We start from the raw sequence: 20,609 nt of genomic DNA, 5'->3' as shown, positions 1-20,609 counted from the left end.
CTTTTTGTGACTAATGAAGTCTTTGAGAGTAAAGTATTTGGAACTGCCACTATTTCAACACCAAGCAGCCATATTTAGTGAGTAGCTGAAGTGAGATCCTAGAAAGAGCCCAACATGTTAAGCACTGAGGTATTGTATAATATTATTTTAAGATGTGTTACATTTGTTTGTGTTGTGAAACATTTGTTTAATAGTGCAAAGATGTGCTGCATTCTTTTATGTTGCATTTGTTTAACTCTGTGAAGCTGTGTTACTTTGCCTTTCTAAAACACCTAATGGTCTAATAAAGAGCTTAATGGCCAATAGCAAGGCAGGAGAAAGGATAGGCGGGCCTGCCAGGCAGAGAGAATAAATAGAAGGGGAAATCTGGGAAGAAGAGAGATTAATGATTGCAAGAAGGAGGAGGACACAAGGGACCAGCCACCCAGCTCCACAACCAGCAATGGAGAAAAAAGGAAAGGAAGGAAGGAAGGAAGGAAGGAAGGAAGGAAGGAAGGAAGGAAGGAAGGAAGGAAGGAAGAGAAAAAGTTAAAAGCCCAAAGGCAAAAGGTAGACGGGCTAATTTAGGTTAAGAAAAGCTTGGAAGAAACAAGCCAAGATAAGGTTGGGCATTTATAATTAAGAATAAGCCTCCACGTGTGATTTATTTGGGAAATGGGTGGTAGGCCCCCCAAAGAATAAAAAGAGCAAAGACAACCAACAACACCGAGGAGCTTAGTTTTTTCAAGGGAACACTTCAAAGTGACATTTCATCTGAACTTTTCCTCCAAAAACTTACTAAAATGTATAAAAGGTCATACTTGAAAAGCTCATAAATCAATTAGTTGTCAATACAGGCCTAGAAAAAATAGGTGGAGGCAAAAGGGGACGAGATGTTCACTAACCTCTTAATGAGTTGTATTCCAGTACAAAGTTCCCCAAAGAAGAGACAGGAAGGGGCACTGAAGATTCCTAAAATCATTAGTCATCAGGAAAACACCCTTTTAAACAACAAGATACTGTTATAGACTCACAGGAATGTGTAACAGTAGAAAATACTGATAATATTAGGTGTTTGCAAGAATGTGGGGAAACTTGATCCATTGCGTGTTACCAGTGCGAACATGAAATGCACACACAATTGGAAAACACTTCAGTATTCTTGCAATAAAGCCCCCACATACTACCAAAGGCATACAACCATAGAGTGGTTCCACTCCTACATATCTACCTGAGGCAAATGACAGTATACATCCACACAAATGTTCAGAGGAGCATTACACATAACCACCTAAACAAAACCTGGACCCAATAACAATAGGCAGCAATTGGTGAAAAAAATGGTGTATAGATGTGTATTAAAATGTTACACAGTGGTAAAAATGAACTATGTGTGCATCCAACATCAATTAACCTCCAAAATATTTTAAGTGAAAGAAATTAGATAAAATGCTTGTGTGTTGGTTATATCATTCTTATTTTATTCAGACAGAGTCTTATTATGTTGTCCTAGATGACCTGGAACTCACTATATAGAGGTCACAAAGATCCTAATTCTGTCTTCTGAGTGCTGGGATTAAAGCGTGTGCCACCATGAACACTGTATTTGAGTGTTGTAGAAAATGTTTTAATAAACACAAATCTGTAGAAACAGAAAGCAGACCGATCATATCTCAAGGCATGGACATGAAGACTGACAACAGATTGATGTGAAAACCCATTTTGGATTAAATGAAAAAAGAATCGTGATGGTTGCACATGATATGCATTCACTTAAAATAATGGAATTCTCTACATAGAGTGAGATAGTTTTGCTATTTAAAAGTCACTTCTTGGAAATCATTTGTTAAAGCCTTTGTAATGAAGGTATCTCTGGTATTTGCAGCTTTGATGCTGCAAACTAATTTGCAAACAAATGTCAATCACTGTCAAGACTAAGAGAGGCAGATTCCTGGAGTCACCGAGTCACCTTCTTCATGAAGGAATGAGACCGCGGGGAGGGGGGGGGGGGGGACACACGACTCTTTGGTGGGGCTTATTAGTTGGCACATGAGCTTTTGTTTTGTTTCCAGTGCTGTGAGATGTACGCATGTGTAATTATGTATTGGCCATCACTCTCAGGCAGGCAGAGATAGAAAGAAGTGAACATGAGCAGGACTATGCCTGACTTCTGGTACTGACCTGCACAGGCACGCCCATCACTGTCTGTTGTGCATGTCCTCTTCCCAGTGGCTTTTAACTAGTCAGTCAGAGCTGTGTACAATAAAGGGAGACACGGGAACAGGCAGGGCAGACTCTTGGCACAGTTCGACCATGGAATCCCACTTTCAAAATAATTACAATGCATCCATTGAAGGCATTTTTGCTGACATTTATTGGATCCCTTACAGTTTCGGCTATCATGGATTGGGAACTATCATTTACAATGTGAGAAATTTATGGCTGAAAAAAATTGTTCTCCCAAAATAAAAGTTCACTCATCCATTTTTTTTTCCACATGAAAGAAGCCAGTGTGACAATGGGAATACTACTATTAAATGTGAAGATTGAACTTATTCTGTAAGGGCTCCCAGTGAGCTAGAGGCTATAGCACTGCAGTGGGGGCTAGTGCTTCATCATAACTGACTGCAGGTGTGCTCTGCTCAGACAGGTGAGAAAAGACCATGACCGTGGGGTGTGTACGTTACCCACAAGCTGAAAATGATGGACACTTCGGCTCTGCTGGGCTGTGGCCCCAGCTGCTGGTGGTGATTCCTGGTACTATTTCTTCCTTTAAAAAAAAAAAATTCTTTTTTTTATTATTAAGAAATTTTCTATTCATTTTACATACCAACCACAGATTCTTCTCTCCTCCTTCCTCCTGCCCCCCAGCTTTCCCCTCAATACATTCCCTATTCCCCCCTCCTCCAAGGCAAGGCCTCCTATGGGGAGTCAGCAGAGCCTGACTCAGCTGAGGCAGGTCCAAGTCCCCCTCGCCCCTGCACAAAGACTGTGTAAGGTGTCCCACCATAAGCGCTGGGCTCCAAAAAGCCCACCCATGCATCAGGGATGGATCCTGATCTTACAGCCAGGGGACTCCCTTAAGCAGATCAAGCTACACAACTGTCTCGCCTATGCAGAGGGCCTAGCCCAGTCCCATGGAGGCTCCATAGCTCTTGGTCTAAAGTTCATGAGTTTTCACTAGTTTGGTTTGGTTGTCTCTGTATATTTCCCCATCATGATCTTGATGCCCCTTGCTCATAGAATCCCTCTTCTCTCTTTCCACCTGGACTCCTGGAGCTCAGCCTGGTGCTTAGCTGTGGATCTTTGCGTCTGCTTCTATCAGTTACTGGAAAAAAAAGGCTCTATGATGACAGTTAGGGTATTCACTAATCTGGTTACTGGGGTAGGCCAGTTCAGGCACCCTCTCCACCATTGCTAGCAGTCTAAGCTGGGGTCATCCTGTGGGTTCCTGGGAACTTCCCTAGCACCTGTTTCTCCCTGTTCTCATGATGTTTCCCTCTATCGTGGTATCTCTTTCATTGCTCTCCCACTCTGTCCCTGTTCCAGCTCGACCATCCTGTTCCCTTATGTTCTCATCCCCCATCCCCTACCCTCCATTGCCCCCCATCACCGCCAGTTTACTGATGGAGATCTCATCTATTTCCCCTTCCCAGGGTGATCCATGCATCCCTCTTAGGGTTCTCCTTGTTAGCTAGTTTCTCTGGAGCTGTGGGTTGTAGTTTGGTTGTCCTTTGCTTTATATCTAGTAACCACTTATGAGTGAGTACATGCCATGTTTGTCCTTCTGAGTCTGGGTTACCTTATTCAGGATATTTTCTGGTTCTATCTATTTGCCTGCAAATTTCATGATGTCATTTTTTTTTTTTTTTAACTGCTGAGTAGTATTTCTAGAAACATTCTCAGGGACCATCTTCAGGATAAGCCAGCCACTGACTCCATCATGGGCAAAGTACTGACCATACCACCGCTTTCATTATTTGAAAACAGAAAATAGCCTACATTTGGTCTAAATTAAGGTTCTCAACCTCGGCCCCTTAGACTCATAGAGCTGGATATTCACTGGGGTTAAGGCTGTCCTGCATACTGGATGATACTCAGTGGCTCCCAACAGATACAGTAACACTCCAGCCCCGCTCTGTAACCAAAATATGCTCCAAGAAAATGCAACATATTTCCTAGGAGGAGAAAAACAAAAACCTAAGAGTATTGGTGGCAAACTCAAACTCCTTGAAATACCCAAAAGAATGTGTAGAGTTTGAAGAAGTACAATGTTTTTCACTGTCAGGTTGTTCAGATAACTATATACCTGTTGATTCCCAGGACATTCAAAGTGAAAATCTTAGAGGAAACATTTGCAAGAAGAAAAAAAGCTACATTATACTGTCAACGAACTCCAGCACCAAGTACATTGAATGGTGGCAATGTCAGCTGGATGAGAGACTAAGTCTCATTACATGCCTGATACTCACCAGAGGTGAACAAATAGCCTTTATTTTGAAATTAAAGAGACATATCCAAAAACAAAATCTAAAATTTATACCCCAAATGTATTACTTTACTTGATGTCAGGTCTTAATATGTGTGTATGCAAATGCATGCATTTGTGTGTGTGTTGTATGTATATGCATATATATATATGTATGTGTGTGTGTGTGTGTGTGTGTGTGTGTGTGTGTGTGTGTGTGTACCAAAGTCATTGTGCAGTCCATAAAAGTGAAAAGGCATGTATTTGGTAAGTTTGATGACCATTATTGGCTGCTATACATTACAATCGCCTGAACAAAGTGAATTAACATTGTGTTCTAATAGCTTGCTAGTCACACCATTGATGAGGGTATGAGAAAATGTCCAACCCTCAAATGAAATGCTGGTCAGATTAAGTCAGCAGCCATCTCTTGGTCATGTATACTCACAGCCTGGAGAACGGAGCACACTCAGCATGGAGGCCTGCAACAGGCTTGCACTGAGGAAAGAATCAAGCATTTGAGAGGCCGGCTTTGAGGCAACAAGAGTCTGTAGAGAATTTGGGGTCTCAAGGGAGACTGCGATGGGCTTGAGGACAGAGAAGGTGTAGATGACTGTTAGGCTGAAAATGGGTGAAATGCTGTTCACCCACCTGGTAGGAAACTTGCCAGATTGGAAGCACGCTCCTCTGAGGGGTGGGCCAGAGTGGAGTGTGTATATAAGGAGCAAGAGAGCCTATACTTATTTTTGATTTCCTACATGGAACAAAGTTATCAAAGCAGAATGTAGAACGAAGGGCATTATGATGCATAGTCTCAGACAGTTGTGATTTATGATATCTCCTTCATCTTGAATGCAAAGAGAAGACCAAGCAATTGACTCCTTCCTGAGGGACTTAGGGGTACTAATGCTTTGCAAATTAAAGTCTTCCTTCAAAACTTTTAATTTCATCTACTGGAATTAAACTTCTAAACACTGCAGGCTACTGTGGAAAAAGAAGAAAACACAATCATTTCTTTTAAACTCATGTCTACATCATCTGAGAGCCCGGTCCTGAGTTTGGTGCTTCTGTGAGGTTTCTCCACACAGATCACTATGAAGAGGGAAATGAAGGAGACCATACTAAAAACTGAAACTCTCCCTATCTGTAAACATGCAGGTCATGGACTGGGGTCTACCTTTACAATATTTTCTGCCTCAGGAACTTCAGAAAAATGTAATACCCTAAAGTTCTGTAATCAGATTGCTTTCTGGAGATGCCCTCAACTCCCAGAGTCCCCCAAGTAATTTTAGCATTTATTTTATCTCTATAATTGCTGATATGTAATAGCTAAGTTTCAACTAGATCTGAGACTCAATTGGAGTATTAAAACAATAGATAAACAAAGAGCAAAAACTTGATCCAGCATCAGAGATCTGAGTTTGAAAACTATTCTGACAGTTTCAATATAGATAAGACTTAGGAAAGGCTGTTTATTACCCATAGCCTAAAGCCTTGTTTCTCCAATGGGACTGATGGGAGATTTATATATAAAAGTAGCTAGAACTCATCTGACTGCTCTACTTGTCCATCCATCCACTCATCCATCAATCCACCCACCCACCCATCCCTCCATCTACCCATCCACCCACCCATCCATCCATCCATCCACCCACCCTTCCATTCATCTATCCACCAATCCATCCACCCACCCACCCACTCATCCATCAGTCCACCCACCCACCCATCCATCCACCCACCCACCCACTCATCCATCAATCCACCCACCCACCCATCCATCCATTTATCCACCCATCCATCTACCCACCCATCCATCCATCCATTCATCCATCATCTACCTACCTATCCATCCATTCATCTACCCATCCATCTACCAACCCACCCACCCACCCATCCATGCATCCATTCACCCATCCACCAACCCATCCATCCATCCATCCATCCATCCATCCATCCATCCATCTGCAGCATATAAAATAATGAGAATCTCTGTTCCATACCAACAGTGAATCAATGTAGTAACAAAAAATAGCTATGAAAGCACAGCAGACAGAATCTTGGCAGATAGACATCTTCCAGATGTACAATAGTGGCCCCTGTGTCACATTAGAGATAATACATCAAACTGTCAGCCTCAGCTTTATGTTCTATGGTGTGCTTATATAATTTGCTTAAATAATTTAGGTGAGAGACCTACATTAATTCAACATCTAGTTCTCTCTCTCTCTCTCTCTCTCTCTCTCTCTCTCTCTCTCTCTCTCTCATGCTTCATCTTGAACTTTGTGATTTTATTTTGTAACTGTAAATTTTAAATCATAACAAATTCTATAAGCATCCAAATCCTAATGTATGTGTCAGGAATCTCATAAGATACTGCAACACTGGCAATGAAAATAGTACCACTCTGGAAAATTTGTATTTAATTTAATACAATCAGGGTTTTTTATGTAGCTGATATGTTAATACATTTCAATGCATTCTCTGAAGTATAAGAGGGAAAGGTGTGTGTGTGTGTGTGTGTGTGTGTGTGTGTGTGTGTGTGTGAGAGAGAGAGAGAGAGAGAGAGAGAGAGAGAGAGAGAGAGAGAGAGAGAGAGAGAGAATTGTGGGGGGTGTTGATTGTGTCTGAGCAAACTTTGAACTTGTCCAGTTTTCTCTATGCATACAGGGAGAGAACTTGGAACTTTATTCAGGGCTGAGTGTCAGTGCAGGTTATTAATATTTATGGCTCCTTCTCAGTAAGTCTGAAATCTACTCTTGCACGCTAAGAAAAATCAATGGAAGCTCCATATAACCCACTCTATCCTCTAAGACACTTTCACTCTATTATCTCATTTGATCTGTCCCCAACCTACTTTGGGCTACTCAAAGAGTGAAGTACAATCCAGCAAGCACAAGAAAGAGACCCTAACATGTCCACCAGTGCCAAGTTTCTGATTTTCAGCTGATGTCCTGAAAAGCCAGCGTCTCTCAATTCCCACCACCTGTGCCTCCACTTCATTAGGGATTTCCTGGTGACTGATTGTTGAACACTTTCCCTTACTTTTTTTCCCCCCTCATGCCGGGCAGGGGGCCTGGACAGCTACCTGAAACTCCAGGTTACCTGCAGAGTGTCTCTTCTTCTAGCCCTGCTGGGAGCACAATGGAAAACTCCAGGGAAGAGGAGGGTACAAGCATATGTATGCAGTAGGGAGAGAACTCCTGCTCTGAATCACTCCCTACCTGCTTTTGTCTAGTTGGTAAAATTTGGGGCAAGAATGTAAAGGACAATGTGGAAACTTAAAGAAAGCAGACTTCCCTCTCCTGGCAGTATTCACATGTCAATAACTTCCCAGGCAGGGGCTCCTCCATGCTGGCATTTTGTCTGGCTTGAGCTTAAGCAGGTCATGCTGTCGCAGTTGCTGAGAGTTCCTATGTGTATTTGCCCTGTTGTGTCTAGAAGACACTACTTCCTTGAAGTCTTATACTACCTTCTGCCTCTTACAATCTGTCTTCCTCTACTTCCACGCAGAGCTCCCTGAGCTTTGAGGGTGGGGGTGTAATACAGACATCCCATTTAGTGCTGAACACTTCAGTCTCTTATTCTTTGCACACTAACCAGTTGTGGGTCTCTGTGTCAATGTCCATCTACTCCAAGAAGCAGCTTCTCGAAAGAGGGTTGAGCTCTGTACTGATCTATGGCTATAGTTATAAGTCATCAGGAGCTGTTTCAATGCTATTCTTGGGGGGCTGTTGTAAGGAAATAGGGGCAAAAGTAGAGGGCTCACTGTCTGCTCGCTTGTGCAGTATGTATCACATCCTCTTTGAGGATGGATGTGGTCTGTGTGATCATCACAGCCTTGACTCTTGGACTACTGGGATTTAACTCAAGAGTATACCACCCATGGCCTGGGGCTTTCACCACAGAGACGGTGCTTCACTAGCTCTCCTCTCAGCATGCCACTTTATAAATTAAGTAGGTAATCCCCAAAACACCATATCAGAAACTCTTGTTTCCTTAAGTAGGAAACAGAACATGGTTCCTAGGTGACACTTCATGTATTATTGTGTTATACATGACACTCTTCCTCTATTATTTTGCTCCTGTTTATAGTAAGGATTAGAGCCAAAATTTTTGTCTATAAAAACAGTAATAAAGCATCATTTTTGTTCCATTTTGTTATGTCCTGAAATAATTACACAATTTCATATTATTAAAAGAATTTCTAAGGCACTGATAGGATTAAGAAACATTAAAATAAAATAAGCTTTGTTCAAATAAAAGAAATCTCACAAAGTCTACTTAGACCAGATCATTAGCTCTCATTCATAATACAGTGAGATCTGATAATCCGAAGAAATTTACTACTAGAGCATAACATAATAACTTCGGATATGATACTAATTTTATTACTTATACCATGCCAGGTATAACTATTGTGCAAGCTTAAGATGGCATTGGTAAACTTAATATCAAAAGGCTTCTTGTGCTGGTTACTTTTCATCAACTTGACACAATCTAGAATATCTGAGAAGAGGGAACTTCAGTTCTGCTTCCATCAGATTGGCCTGTAGGTAAATCTGCTGGACATTTTCTAGGTTAATGATTGATGTTGGAGGGTCCAGCTCACTGTGGGTGGTACCACCAATGAGGAGGTGGTCCTGGAAGGTACACGAAAACAAGCTGAGCTAGCCATAGGGAGCAAGCCTATAAGCAGCATTTCTCCATGCCTTTTGATTCAGTTCCTGCCTCCAGGTTCCTGCTTTGGCTTCCTTGAATGATAGATGCTCTCCTCGAAGTGTAAGATGAAATAAACCTTTTCCTCTCCAAGTTGCTTTATCATGATGTTTATCACAGCAATAGAAAGCATCAAGACACACCCCTAAAATTATCCCCATGTTTTTTTGTCATAGAAATCTTTTCATATAAGTAGCCAATTTCAAAATTCCAATAAAGACTCACTAATTCAAACAAGTTCCATAAAATGCACATTTTATTCTGTATCATGAAAAAATATCCACATTTAAATAAAGTGTGAAAAAAAAAGTTAATCCTCCCTGATGAAATACAGTTTATTGTGCTAAAACCCAGGTTATTTTGGGTTAGAAACTTCCACCTGCCAATTCACTTTTTGGAAACAACAATTTCTTTAGAATGAACTTTCAATAAAGTGAAAATTGTGACAAACTTCCCAACTGCAATTGAATTTGATCACAGTATTTCAGGATTGACCCTAAAGTCTCCAATTTAAGATGTTTTTCACAAAACTTCTAAGCAGTTGAGCAATAAGTCAATAGTACATACAAAATTTCTATATTACACACTGCAATGTCTTGATTTAAGTAGAAAAACATGATCAGTCTAGCATGAACCAAACTTTGAAAACTATAGACAAGTACTGCTTAGCATATTGGTATTAAAAATATCTTCCGTGAAGTGTTGACCTATTTCCTTAATCAATACATAAACCAAATATTTCCACTGAGTTAACCCTTAGGAAGCATTTTTAATATCCACAAATATGGTTACAGAGGCAGAAACATTTTTGAGAACTTGAAAAAATAAATCCCTGTAGCAAGATCAGCCAGGAGTTTACATTGTAGGGTACAAAATGGTATCATTGGTGTACACAAAGTCAGTAGAACATAGAGTCAAAAGAAATAATATATGATTTCCAATATATCGTAGATTTGCATGATTAATAGTGTTGTCTGAGTACCAAGCATTTTCTGACGTCACTGCTGTCTTAATAAACAACAGGAAACAACTGTTAGCTGTAACTGAATTTTTTACCAAAACATGTAGGTTTGGGATAGAAATGATTCTAACCTACTGCCCAACTTACCCTAACCCTTTCACCAGGGAAGGGAGTATCCATCATGATGATAGTTTAAATCAGATTCTTAGGTAAAGCATGAGTCATCCCTCCCTCTCACTGTGGTGAGCTTTAGTGTGGAAGGAGGCTGCTCCAGAGAGGAAGCCAGTGGATCCACTATGAAAACTGAGCCAATTTAACATCGTAATGTCACTGCTGGAGATGCTGAGACTCACAGCATGAAACATGCCCCCAAGGTCAAAAAGACATCTTTCCCACTAAGTTTCCTGAAATGAAATACTTTAAATAACTGATTTTTAAAGAAAGTACATTGAGATTTTATTTAATAATCCACTCTTATGAGATGTATTAGACAAATATTAAAGATTCAGTTCAGTCAAACTTCGACACAAAACTAAAAAGGACTCATTATTCTACTTTGCATAGTTTGCTGACTAGCTCATCTTTCTACTTAATCAACTGGGCTATTATCAGGAATGGTTTCCTAACATTTTGGTTGGAAAAGTTTGGGACCAACTCTTTCAACAATGTTCAATTTCCTTTACTTAGTGAAGCACCTCACCGTCGGAAGAGGTGGCTCAATTCTGCATTGTCAAAGACGATTTGGCTGAGAATAAAGATATAATAATGACGTGTTATTTGCATCAGTTATTAAGTGTAAATATTCAGTCTGATTTATTCAGGCATTGAGTTTTGTTTTTTGTTTTTCTTTTTCTTTTTCTTTTTTGGCCTTGTCTGTGCTTCTGTGCTGGTTCTTCATCAGCCAGCAATTCTGCATAAATACCAGTCCTCTGGAAACCATCTAATCAAGACACCAACTAACTACCCAACTACTTCAGGGACTTGGACTGGGTTGAAGCCCAAAATCATAAACTTGGAAGTAGGTTAAAAAAGCATCCTCTCATGTTAAAAGCCCTAAATAACCAACAAGTTTTCAAACTAGTTCCTAATGTTTCATTAAAATCAAAACCACGGTTGTAACAACGTGATTTCAAAATTAATCAAACAAAAACTATTAAAAAGATATCACACAAGGAGGAACCATTATTCTCCCCAATACCCTGTAGCTTTTTGGCAGTGTTCTTTAATCAAATGCCACAGTGAGCACAGGTTAACAATGAACATTTAGCAAGCACCCCATTTACATGAAAATGCCAAAGATGAAAAGTGACCTAACTGTGAGAAGTTTCCGATAGAGTCCCAAGGGTCCTCCCAGTTAGGCATAAAGCTGTGTGCTAGTCATAGTTCCCACTACCCCCTGTCACTCACTGCCTCCTGTCACTCACAGGGTAGCTTGGATTGAGACTTCTGGACTGTGAGGTGGTGATGTCCTGTCTGTGTTTTGTTTTCTCAAGACACTTCCTTCAAACATCTCAAAAGACAGAAAAAAAAATCGATCACATTTTAAATGTTAACTTCTTTCATTAGAGAAAATTAATTGTTTAAAGAAAGTATGAATACAAGTTTGGGAATGAGAACACATTCTAAATAAAAAAAGCTCATTTGGAAGATGCATTTAATAGTGGTTTGGCAAGAAATGGTCATCCGTATAATCAATAAGAAAAGGCTTAAAAATCCTATTTAATGCCCAATGAATCTAATTTTTTTTAAATAAAGCCTTCTGATGTCTCATTCTAAACTGCAGAAAAAGAAGTCTTGAGCACTTATTGCTTTCACACACACACACACACACACACACACACACACACATACACACACACACACACACACACACACACACACACACACACACACACACAAAACCCCTTAGGTGAAAATTCATCGGGGAAAGACAACATGAAATATACACACCCGTGATGTGTTACATTTGTCTGTTACTTATAACTACATTTCCCAGTTTACCCCCATTACCGCCTGTCAATTGTTGGGAGAAGTGAAGGAAAATTCAGTTTTTGGACCATGGCATATTTTACTCATAACAGTTATGATATCAATCTTTGCCATTGACTCTGACCACTAGGAAAGTCAAGCATTTACATTGCAGGGTATAGTTTTTCAAAATTATTTTTATTCACAGAATCTTTGAATGTACATGTCCTGAAAATTTTGGAATTTATGCTTGAAGAGCTTGTCCTTACAACCCTAGTATTACGCAAGAAGACTTTTTTCTAAGGTCCAACTGCCTGTGCTAGAACATCAGCTTTACTGATTTATTGGTTATTAATTGGCTACTGCAATCCTATTTAAGTTCCTTAATTTACTCCTTCACAGGAATGTTGCAGAATTAAATCTGATTATTTACATTGCTTACATTTGCTTAGTACAGTAAATACTCAATAAATATGAGCCTAATTAACATTCACTTACTTCTATATCTAAAGGAAAGGAAGCACATGGGTATGACTTATCTCGGCTACCCTGTGCTGTCTCCGGTTCGTTGTCCAAACCCTCAGTGGTCCTGACCCTCACAAAGCATGCAAACAGCCTTGTATTAAGAAGCAAGAGACAGAAAAACTTAAGTTAGAATGCGTACTGGTACTCTTAGGGCATAGGACACATGGTATGTACTTAAAAAAAATCTGATTCATGTCTCTTCCCTATATAGCATGAGTCAGCATTTTAATGATAATCTAGAACCAACCATAACCTCTATTGCCATATAAGCAAGTATGGACTAAATATTCTCTTTTTCCAAATTCACAAACACGCCAAACTTCATTACTGAATTCAATCAATTTTTAGTACTCTAAAGATAACTTAAAATGTTTAGCTTTCTGTACAGAGAAATGCTGTGTGTGTGTGTGTGTGTGTGTGTGTGTGTGTGTGTGTGTGTGTGTGCGCGCGCGTGCCTTCCTGAGTATTCTTGAGGTACAAAAGATAAAATGATAGTGTGGGAGAACTCCATCTTGATCCAGGACCTTTGGACACCTCCCTTCTCAGATGACTAAGAAGCATCTATCAAGCATAAAATACTTTGAAAATTAAAGCTATTAATTATAATTTTCAAGAGCACTGCTTAACACATTGATGTATTGAATATAATTAGGTATCACTATTCAATTAATTAATTTGTTATTTAAAATATTTAAAATTTAGAGAAAGCATTTTGCCTTAATACTTAAAATTCAATTGACTTAACATCTAAATGTCTCATTCTAGAAATATCCTAAATGAGAAAAATTGAGTCAAGTCTAGGAGATTAAAAAAAAAACTATGAATATGAGAAAACTTAATTTATGTTTTAGCACAGAAAAAAAAGGAAGTGAATGATGACTAATAAAAAGGACTACAACTACTAATTAAGATTGAACTATGGATGATAAGTCTTTGAAAATAAGTGAAATTTGAGAATACTGAAGATCAACACTTTAGAGGGAAGAGATATGGAAATCAAGAACATGAGGTCATCAAAGAAGGGTGACTCTGGAACCTCATTGTTGCAACTGCATTTTCCACAGTTTACTTAGGGGGACCAGAATCAGCTCATAGATGATTTCTTTTCTTAAAAAAAAAAAAAAAAAAAAAAAACAAAACTAACAATGAAGAAGAATCTATCCAGCACAGAGCCATCTGAATTTACTTCTTGTTCAATTCCTACAGTTCAGCTAAGTTTAATAATTGATATTATCTAAACATTTAAAAACTCCTTAAGATTTGGAATGAGTATACATTGTCCTCTTACCTTTCAGAGGGTGGTGGTGTGGCAGTCAGGAAAATATATTATAACTATAGAAAAGGGGTATTAATTGTTTTCCTTCTGCTTGACTGGTCCTGTTATTGCTGTTCTCTGTGAATGTCTTAGTTTTTGTTTTTTCCCCTTTCTCTTTTGCAATTAGTAGCAAATCTAGACTTAACCAACGTTTTACTGACAGCACTATTTACAGAAAAAAAAAACATGTGAAAGTAAGCCAATTGTTGCACACTCACTGGAGTTGACTAGAATGCACCTCTCAGCAATGCCAATGACCATGATAAAGTCTAAAGCACCCTCCACTGTGCATCGCTTCCCCCCACCTCCAATATGGATATGTAAATCCTGATCTGGACTCTCACACATGCAAATATCCCAGCATTGGTAACTTATTTAGCACTTGAATCTACATTTTTATCCTGATTGTGTGACCCTGATGAACATTAGTTCTGGTTTTGTTTTCCTGGTCCAGGATAAGAAGATTTTCTATAACATTAAAGCAATCTTCATCAACTCTAAAAAGGAATAGCTATCATTTTGCAATCCTAATGGTTTTCTTATATAAGCTGATAAAGCATTCAGCCTGCAAGCATAAGATTCCACTCAAAGGAAACTGATTGAAAATATTTATTTGTATGTAAAGGAACTGTTAGTTGTAATGCCATAGGCCTAATACAGTAGATAAAAATATAAATATTACTAATTGCTTAGCAAATAGAGCATTATAGTAGAGAGTAAAAAGTCAGGGCCAATGATGGACTACCTCTTAACCCCCTTTGACTCTAAGTCTTAATTTCTTAAAGACATTTAAAGCTAATAATTTTTTCGATGCTTGCAACTATGTGTATTTCAAAATATTCTTAGTAAATTCTTAATTGGAAACACATTTTAAAATTGCAGATTGGTGAGAATCCTAGCAAAATCCAAAGAGAGATCTAAACATAAATGTTCTTTCTGTTGAAATTAAAAAAAAAAGTCTCCTTTGTGTTTAGTGCCCTTGTTATTTTCTTACCCTGAACCATCACAGCAAATATAACAATAAGACTTTATGTGGAGCCCTGAGGACAAAAGGCTTCCTTGCAGAATGAAAAAACATTAACAAAATGAGCCTTATGTTCAAAAATCAAATGTTTATATATTGTACACTGCTTCCTTGAATTCTAACAATAACCATCCCATCAATTTCTCATTTAACACACTGTCACTGAGGACACATATCATGAGCACGTGTTAGTGCCTTTCAAATGGCTAGTGTGGTTTTTCTGTAAAGAAAAACTACTTCCCATTGACCTAAGAAGAGCTTGATAGAACATGGGAGGAGTTTGGGCCTTTGTTTTGGTACTTATTATTTGGAAAACTGATAAAGAAACACGCTAAAGACAGCTGACTATCCAAACTTTGCTAGATTGACAGAGCTGGAGTCAGAATCTGAGATGGCACTCAGTGATGTGTAAAATCTAAAAGTACGTTCTCCTCGCCCTTTCCAAGAGAATCCCAGGAGCGATACTCACATCTAAGAAAGGTTCAAAGCACAGCATTCACCTAAGGAAATACTCATTTCAGAGGTCTCTGTATGTGGTAGCTCTAGACAAACTTTCTCATTCTCTACGTGAAACTTTGGGGTGGGGCGGGGGAATCAGAAATTAACTTTAAAAAGAGAAATGATACAAGGTAACAAAATTCAGCAATAACTAGGTTAGTGAAAAAAGAGGCCATGAATTTGAAAGAGAGAGAGCATGGAAGGGTAGACAGAAGGGTTTGGAGAGAGGAAAGGGAAGGGGAAATATTGTAATTAAATTTTGAAAAGGACAATTTCACAAGGATCAGCTGCTACACAATTCCAGTCACTTCTTTGAAGACTAACTCAAAACAAAAAACAAACAAAACAAAACAAACAAACAAAAAACCCAACAGGTTTTTCCAAAAGAATTCCAGTTTTTTGGATCTCACAGGTAAACAATATCTCCTTAAATCCCATGTGACTTGTATTTAGATTTCAATTAGGTTAATTGTCAAAATTTCACTTTAGTTTGCTGTTATGAGTAACACTCCTGTTAATGTACTGGGTAGCACTGAGTAGGTCTTTGTTCTAGGAACCATCAAAACCTCTCATTCTCATGTTCTCTGCCCTCTGACCTATGCAAAACTGTAGGTAATTTTCTTAACATTCAGGATGTTTTGTAGCCTTGTACACCATGTGAAGCGCGATCAGGGTTGCAATAAAAAGTTCCCTTTAAACAATGAAGTTTGAGTGTGAACTTGACCACTATTCCTGAACTAGTTCAAGGTCACTCATGTAAATGGGAGACACTAGGAGTTTTGATGTTGTTTTCTATCTTTGGGGTTTCTATTCGCTCTTTATTGCAAGCTCTTCTGTCTACTAGATCACACTTAGTGCAACACTATCCTGGCACAGGTCAGCAAATCTTCCTGCTCTGATGCAAAGAAGATCACAATTCTGTTTGCATTCGATTTTTGCTATCATGTCACAACCACCTGCCCAGAATACAGTGTCTCATCTTGCATTTTCATAGCATCATAACAGAGTTAAAGATGTATAGGTTGCTTTGCAAAATGTTTGCATTTCAAATACATATCCACTTAGTCCTATTAGTACACTGTTCAGAAATATAATAATAAAAAAATTCTAGATGCACCAAGAGCACCTATACAGTGTAGGAATAAAACATGCAGTCATCTGGTCCCGCAAAGAGCCTGCACTGTCTGTGTGCTGGTTGAGGCTACACAGAATGTGATTGTATCATTATCACATGTGTGTAAGCAAGCATTCTGGCTAAATTCTACTGTGAAGAATTTTAAAATCTGGAAACCTAAGACTATATACAATGTTCGCTGAAGATGTGCAGAGTGCGTTCAGCACCACATCGTGTCATGCACTCGGACGACAGAAGTCTGGAAAAGAATACTGTGGGAACTGCACCAAAAAATAAGCAGTTAACACTTTCCCTCCCTAGTGAAGGTCCGGTGCAGTTCAAAACCATTGTGTTACTTTCCCACCTATGGGAACATGTGTTTAGATAGAAATTTCATTATGGCTAATGTTGTAGGTCGTTAGCTAAAACTGTCTGAGTCAATGTCAGATCCTGGCAAAGGTTTGTAAGCCTAATATGAAAAGGCATGCATTACATTTCAAACTAGTTTCCTGCGTTAGTGACCCTCTTATAGCTTGAAACCAGCTGTTAGTTTTGGATGTAGCTAAAGTCAGAACAATGATTTCTGAGCTCATGGTTTTTGTTTTTGTTTTTATCGTCCATTCATCTTTAAAGGTATTCGTCACACTTGACTTTAGCAAATAAGAAGAAGCTCTGAAACCCAGTAAATCTTAGAAGTCAATGACAAGGTATCTTCCACAGTACAAAAGCTAAGACAAACAAGCCCCCCAAACCTCCATTTTAAGGCTGATTCTGTAATTACATTTCCTTTTGCCTGTGGCAGATAGGAATCTTAGCAGGACATGGAGATCTATGGCCCTGGAAATGTCCATTTTGAGTAATGGAAAGGAAAGCAACTGTAACCCACTGTACCTAATATACATTCCAGGAGTCCTAGAAAAAAGGGGTACATCTTAGGGACATGTGGAGAACTTTTACAAAGTCTTACTGTTTTATACTTCTCCGGTATGACTGTGGTAACTCTTCTCTCAATTTTAGAGAGACTGGGAGATGGAAAAGCACATAAAATTGGGTATAAAAGAGCAAAATATTTTCTTTGATTTTTGTCACCGTCATTTGTATATTCACCTGTCTATATAGGCATATATAATGCATGTATATTTATAGCCTAGCAATACACAAGTGATTGAAATATACTTTCAGGTTAATGCAAACACTAGCTTCCTTACTCTCAATATTGAACTTTGTGCCTGCACCAACTGAAAAGCACTCCCCCAGGAAGAACTCCGGAAAACATTCTGGAGTCATAAGAAACAGCTTCCATGAGTTCTCAAGAGGGGTATGCATTTCATTTTGAGTGTTTATCATCTGAGGGCCTAAATACAGACAGTGCAACATTTGTGACTTCTCTTTTGGTTGGTAATAGGCACTTTCTCAGAAGAGGAATTGTTACCCAAAAGACTATGACATTCAGCCCCATAAGCCTCTTGTGAGTGGATCTGCCAGAGCCATAGTGGTCTATTGTATCAACCCAACAGAAGGCCAGCAATGCAACTGCATGCAAAAGAGCTTAGGGGATTTTGTACCCAGAATAAAGTCATAGAAAAACAATTATCTGAATAAAGCAACTAAATGTTGCCTTCTAGGTTGGTTATTTTGTAAGTTAACCACTGCTCAAGTTGTCAACCTCTTCAAGCAACAAAAATCATGTGTCTGCATTTCTGTACCTATAGTTCATTCTTTCTAAGCCACGGATGTGCAATTAAAACATGTCCAATTGCTTATGTCCTTTTCAAAAAATTATATCAACAATTTAAATTTTGATATGTTTCTTTGCTAAGAGCCTTTCAACACCCTCCCCCCTTTGAACAAGCTATGGAAATATAAATGTAGAACATTCATTGCCTTTGGACAATCGGCATATCTAACATATTGTTAAAAGGCCCTTATACCCTGTGGTGCAGTGTTTTCTATAATAATATACACTATATTAACAATTGAGTATTTATGGTGTTGATAATGTCAGCTCCCAAAATGACAGTTGTTCTCCAAGACGGAGGGAGCAGGGAATTCTTTACATAAGAGCTAATGATTACTATCTAATACAATGCTAAAAAGGAGAGGTATCATTGAGTGGAAATGCAATTCATGCACAAAACCCAAAGCAATAAGTTCTCAGTATCCGACACTGGCATCAGTTGTAGGCAACGACACAGTCATTTCAATGGAGCAAACATTGCCTGTAGGGAAAAAGAACCTAACACTAAGTTACAGAAAAATACCCTATGGCATGAGATCGTAAAATGGTCTGACAGCTTCAGAAGCTGCACTCTTCCCTTGACATTAATCTATAATTTTAACTAAACAGAATAGTGAAGAAATGACAGCTCGATATACTCAGCCTGAGATCAAGTTTGTCATGGCAACATTGGCAGGTTGGACCCTGATTCTTCAAAGATTACATTGCCTTAGTTAACAAAATTCATACTTTTTTTTATTACAGAATAGAGATTATAAATAAATGTAAAGTGTGCATGCAGTCAACTGCATAATATACAAGCAATATCTATGTTTTGAATAATCATCTTTGGCAGGCCAGAATCCAGCTGGACATGCAGTATGTACATATCAAAATCCATATTGTGTTCATCATATTGAAAGCAAGTGAAAATATATATATGTATATACTATATATACACACATATGTATATAGATGTATATACCATTTTAAATATATTGACAAATATATATGTATATATATTTATATATTAAAAGTTGATTTCATCTTTGTCAGATTCAGGTGACTCGGGCCTTGAGACACTAAAAATATCCTGACATGGTATTTGGGGAGGTACTTGGAGTGGCATTTGGGGTTTTGGAGAGGAGGTCTGGGGTATACTTTTCTCTGAGAGTAGTTTTAAAATTTCTGCCACCTGCTTTTCCAGGGCAGTCATTCTGCAGCTCAGCAGCTGGATGTCCTCTTTGAGTTCGTGTTTTACTTCCTGCAGTGTGGTTTGTAAGGCCTGCTCAGGGATGGGGTAAAAAGGATGCTTGGCATCAGCCTGGATAGGACTGTGTTCTAGAGGACTTCGGGCCTCACCAGCTTTATCCAAACGAAGGTCACTTTTTGTAATCCCACTGTCACAAGAGTCTGTTTTCCTTAAGGGGTTCTTGGTCACACTGTTCTCTGAATCACTGCCTTTGGGGTCCTCTGACAACAGCCCCATCGACTCAGCTTTGGTGACATTATTCCAGTCTTCCTTTTTCTCTTCGTGGGTCCCCATGTTGTTCTTCAATCTCAGCCACCCTTTCCCATTTCCATTCTTCATTCTGATGGGGCTGTTGACTTTGAGACATTTTTGTTCAGCACCACCACCATTGGGCTTCAGTTCCATGGCATCACGGTTGTTCTGCTTAAGGGACTCGCTGGTTTTCACGTAGGCCAGAGACGTCTGGATGGGGGTAATCTGGGACACGGTGACCACGCTGGTACCTGTGATGGAGGCGCCGTTCTGCAAAGGGCGGCTCTCCACCTGAAGCTGGCTCCTCTCAGGGTCACTCTGCACTGAGCCCTGGTTCCTCAGTTCCTTCTGCTGCTTGAACTTCTGGAAGAGCTTCCGAACTGGGTGGTCCACAGGGATGCTGAGAGTCACCTCGTTCTTCTGCCGTAGCCGCTCTTCCTCTTCTTTCTTCACGTCACTAATTTTACGGAAGATGATCTGGAGAAGGGGGGAGATGATTAAACCGTGGTTACAGAAGCAGATGGCTTTATACTCGAGTAATACTATGCTGAGTGTGCTTTGCTTTATGCAGAAAACATCTATACACACCACACATAGAAAACATCTGCACACATCACACACAGAAAACATGTGCATACACTATACACCCTTTTCCTAAGGGAGAAGTTATTTAGATACCACATAACAATTCAATATACCCAAATTTAACACAGGGACACTGACTGCTCTCCTATACACTACAGGGTGAAAGCGGTTGACACAACACTGTAAAAGTACTTCATGGCCCCATTTAAAAGAATATGCACAAATGTATACTAGT

General features: G+C 39.2%; 1 protein-coding gene across 3 annotated transcripts in view; it reads right to left on the bottom strand.

The window, feature by feature from the left end:
* Positions 1-20,609, bottom strand: part of Kcnh5 (potassium voltage-gated channel subfamily H member 5) — a 405,914-nt gene that overhangs the window by 99,179 nt on the left and 286,126 nt on the right. Inside the window, exon 11 of one of the 3 annotated variants that reach the window (XM_052739581.1) lies at positions 9,402-20,266. The exons of the other annotated variants lie outside the window; for them this stretch is intronic. Coding sequence (XP_052595541.1) covers positions 19,316-20,266 — 951 coding nt within the window. The 3' untranslated portion in view covers positions 9,402-19,315. Of the gene's footprint in view, positions 1-9,401; positions 20,267-20,609 lie in introns of those variants that run through there. 3 annotated transcript variants of the gene reach the window in all.

Source organism: Peromyscus californicus, unplaced genomic scaffold (assembly GCF_007827085.1).
Source record: "Peromyscus californicus insignis strain IS unplaced genomic scaffold, ASM782708v3 Scaffold_15__1_contigs__length_86483966, whole genome shotgun sequence".
Lineage (NCBI taxonomy): Eukaryota > Metazoa > Chordata > Mammalia > Rodentia > Cricetidae > Peromyscus > Peromyscus californicus.
This window is presented reverse-complemented; position numbering and strand designations above follow the sequence as displayed.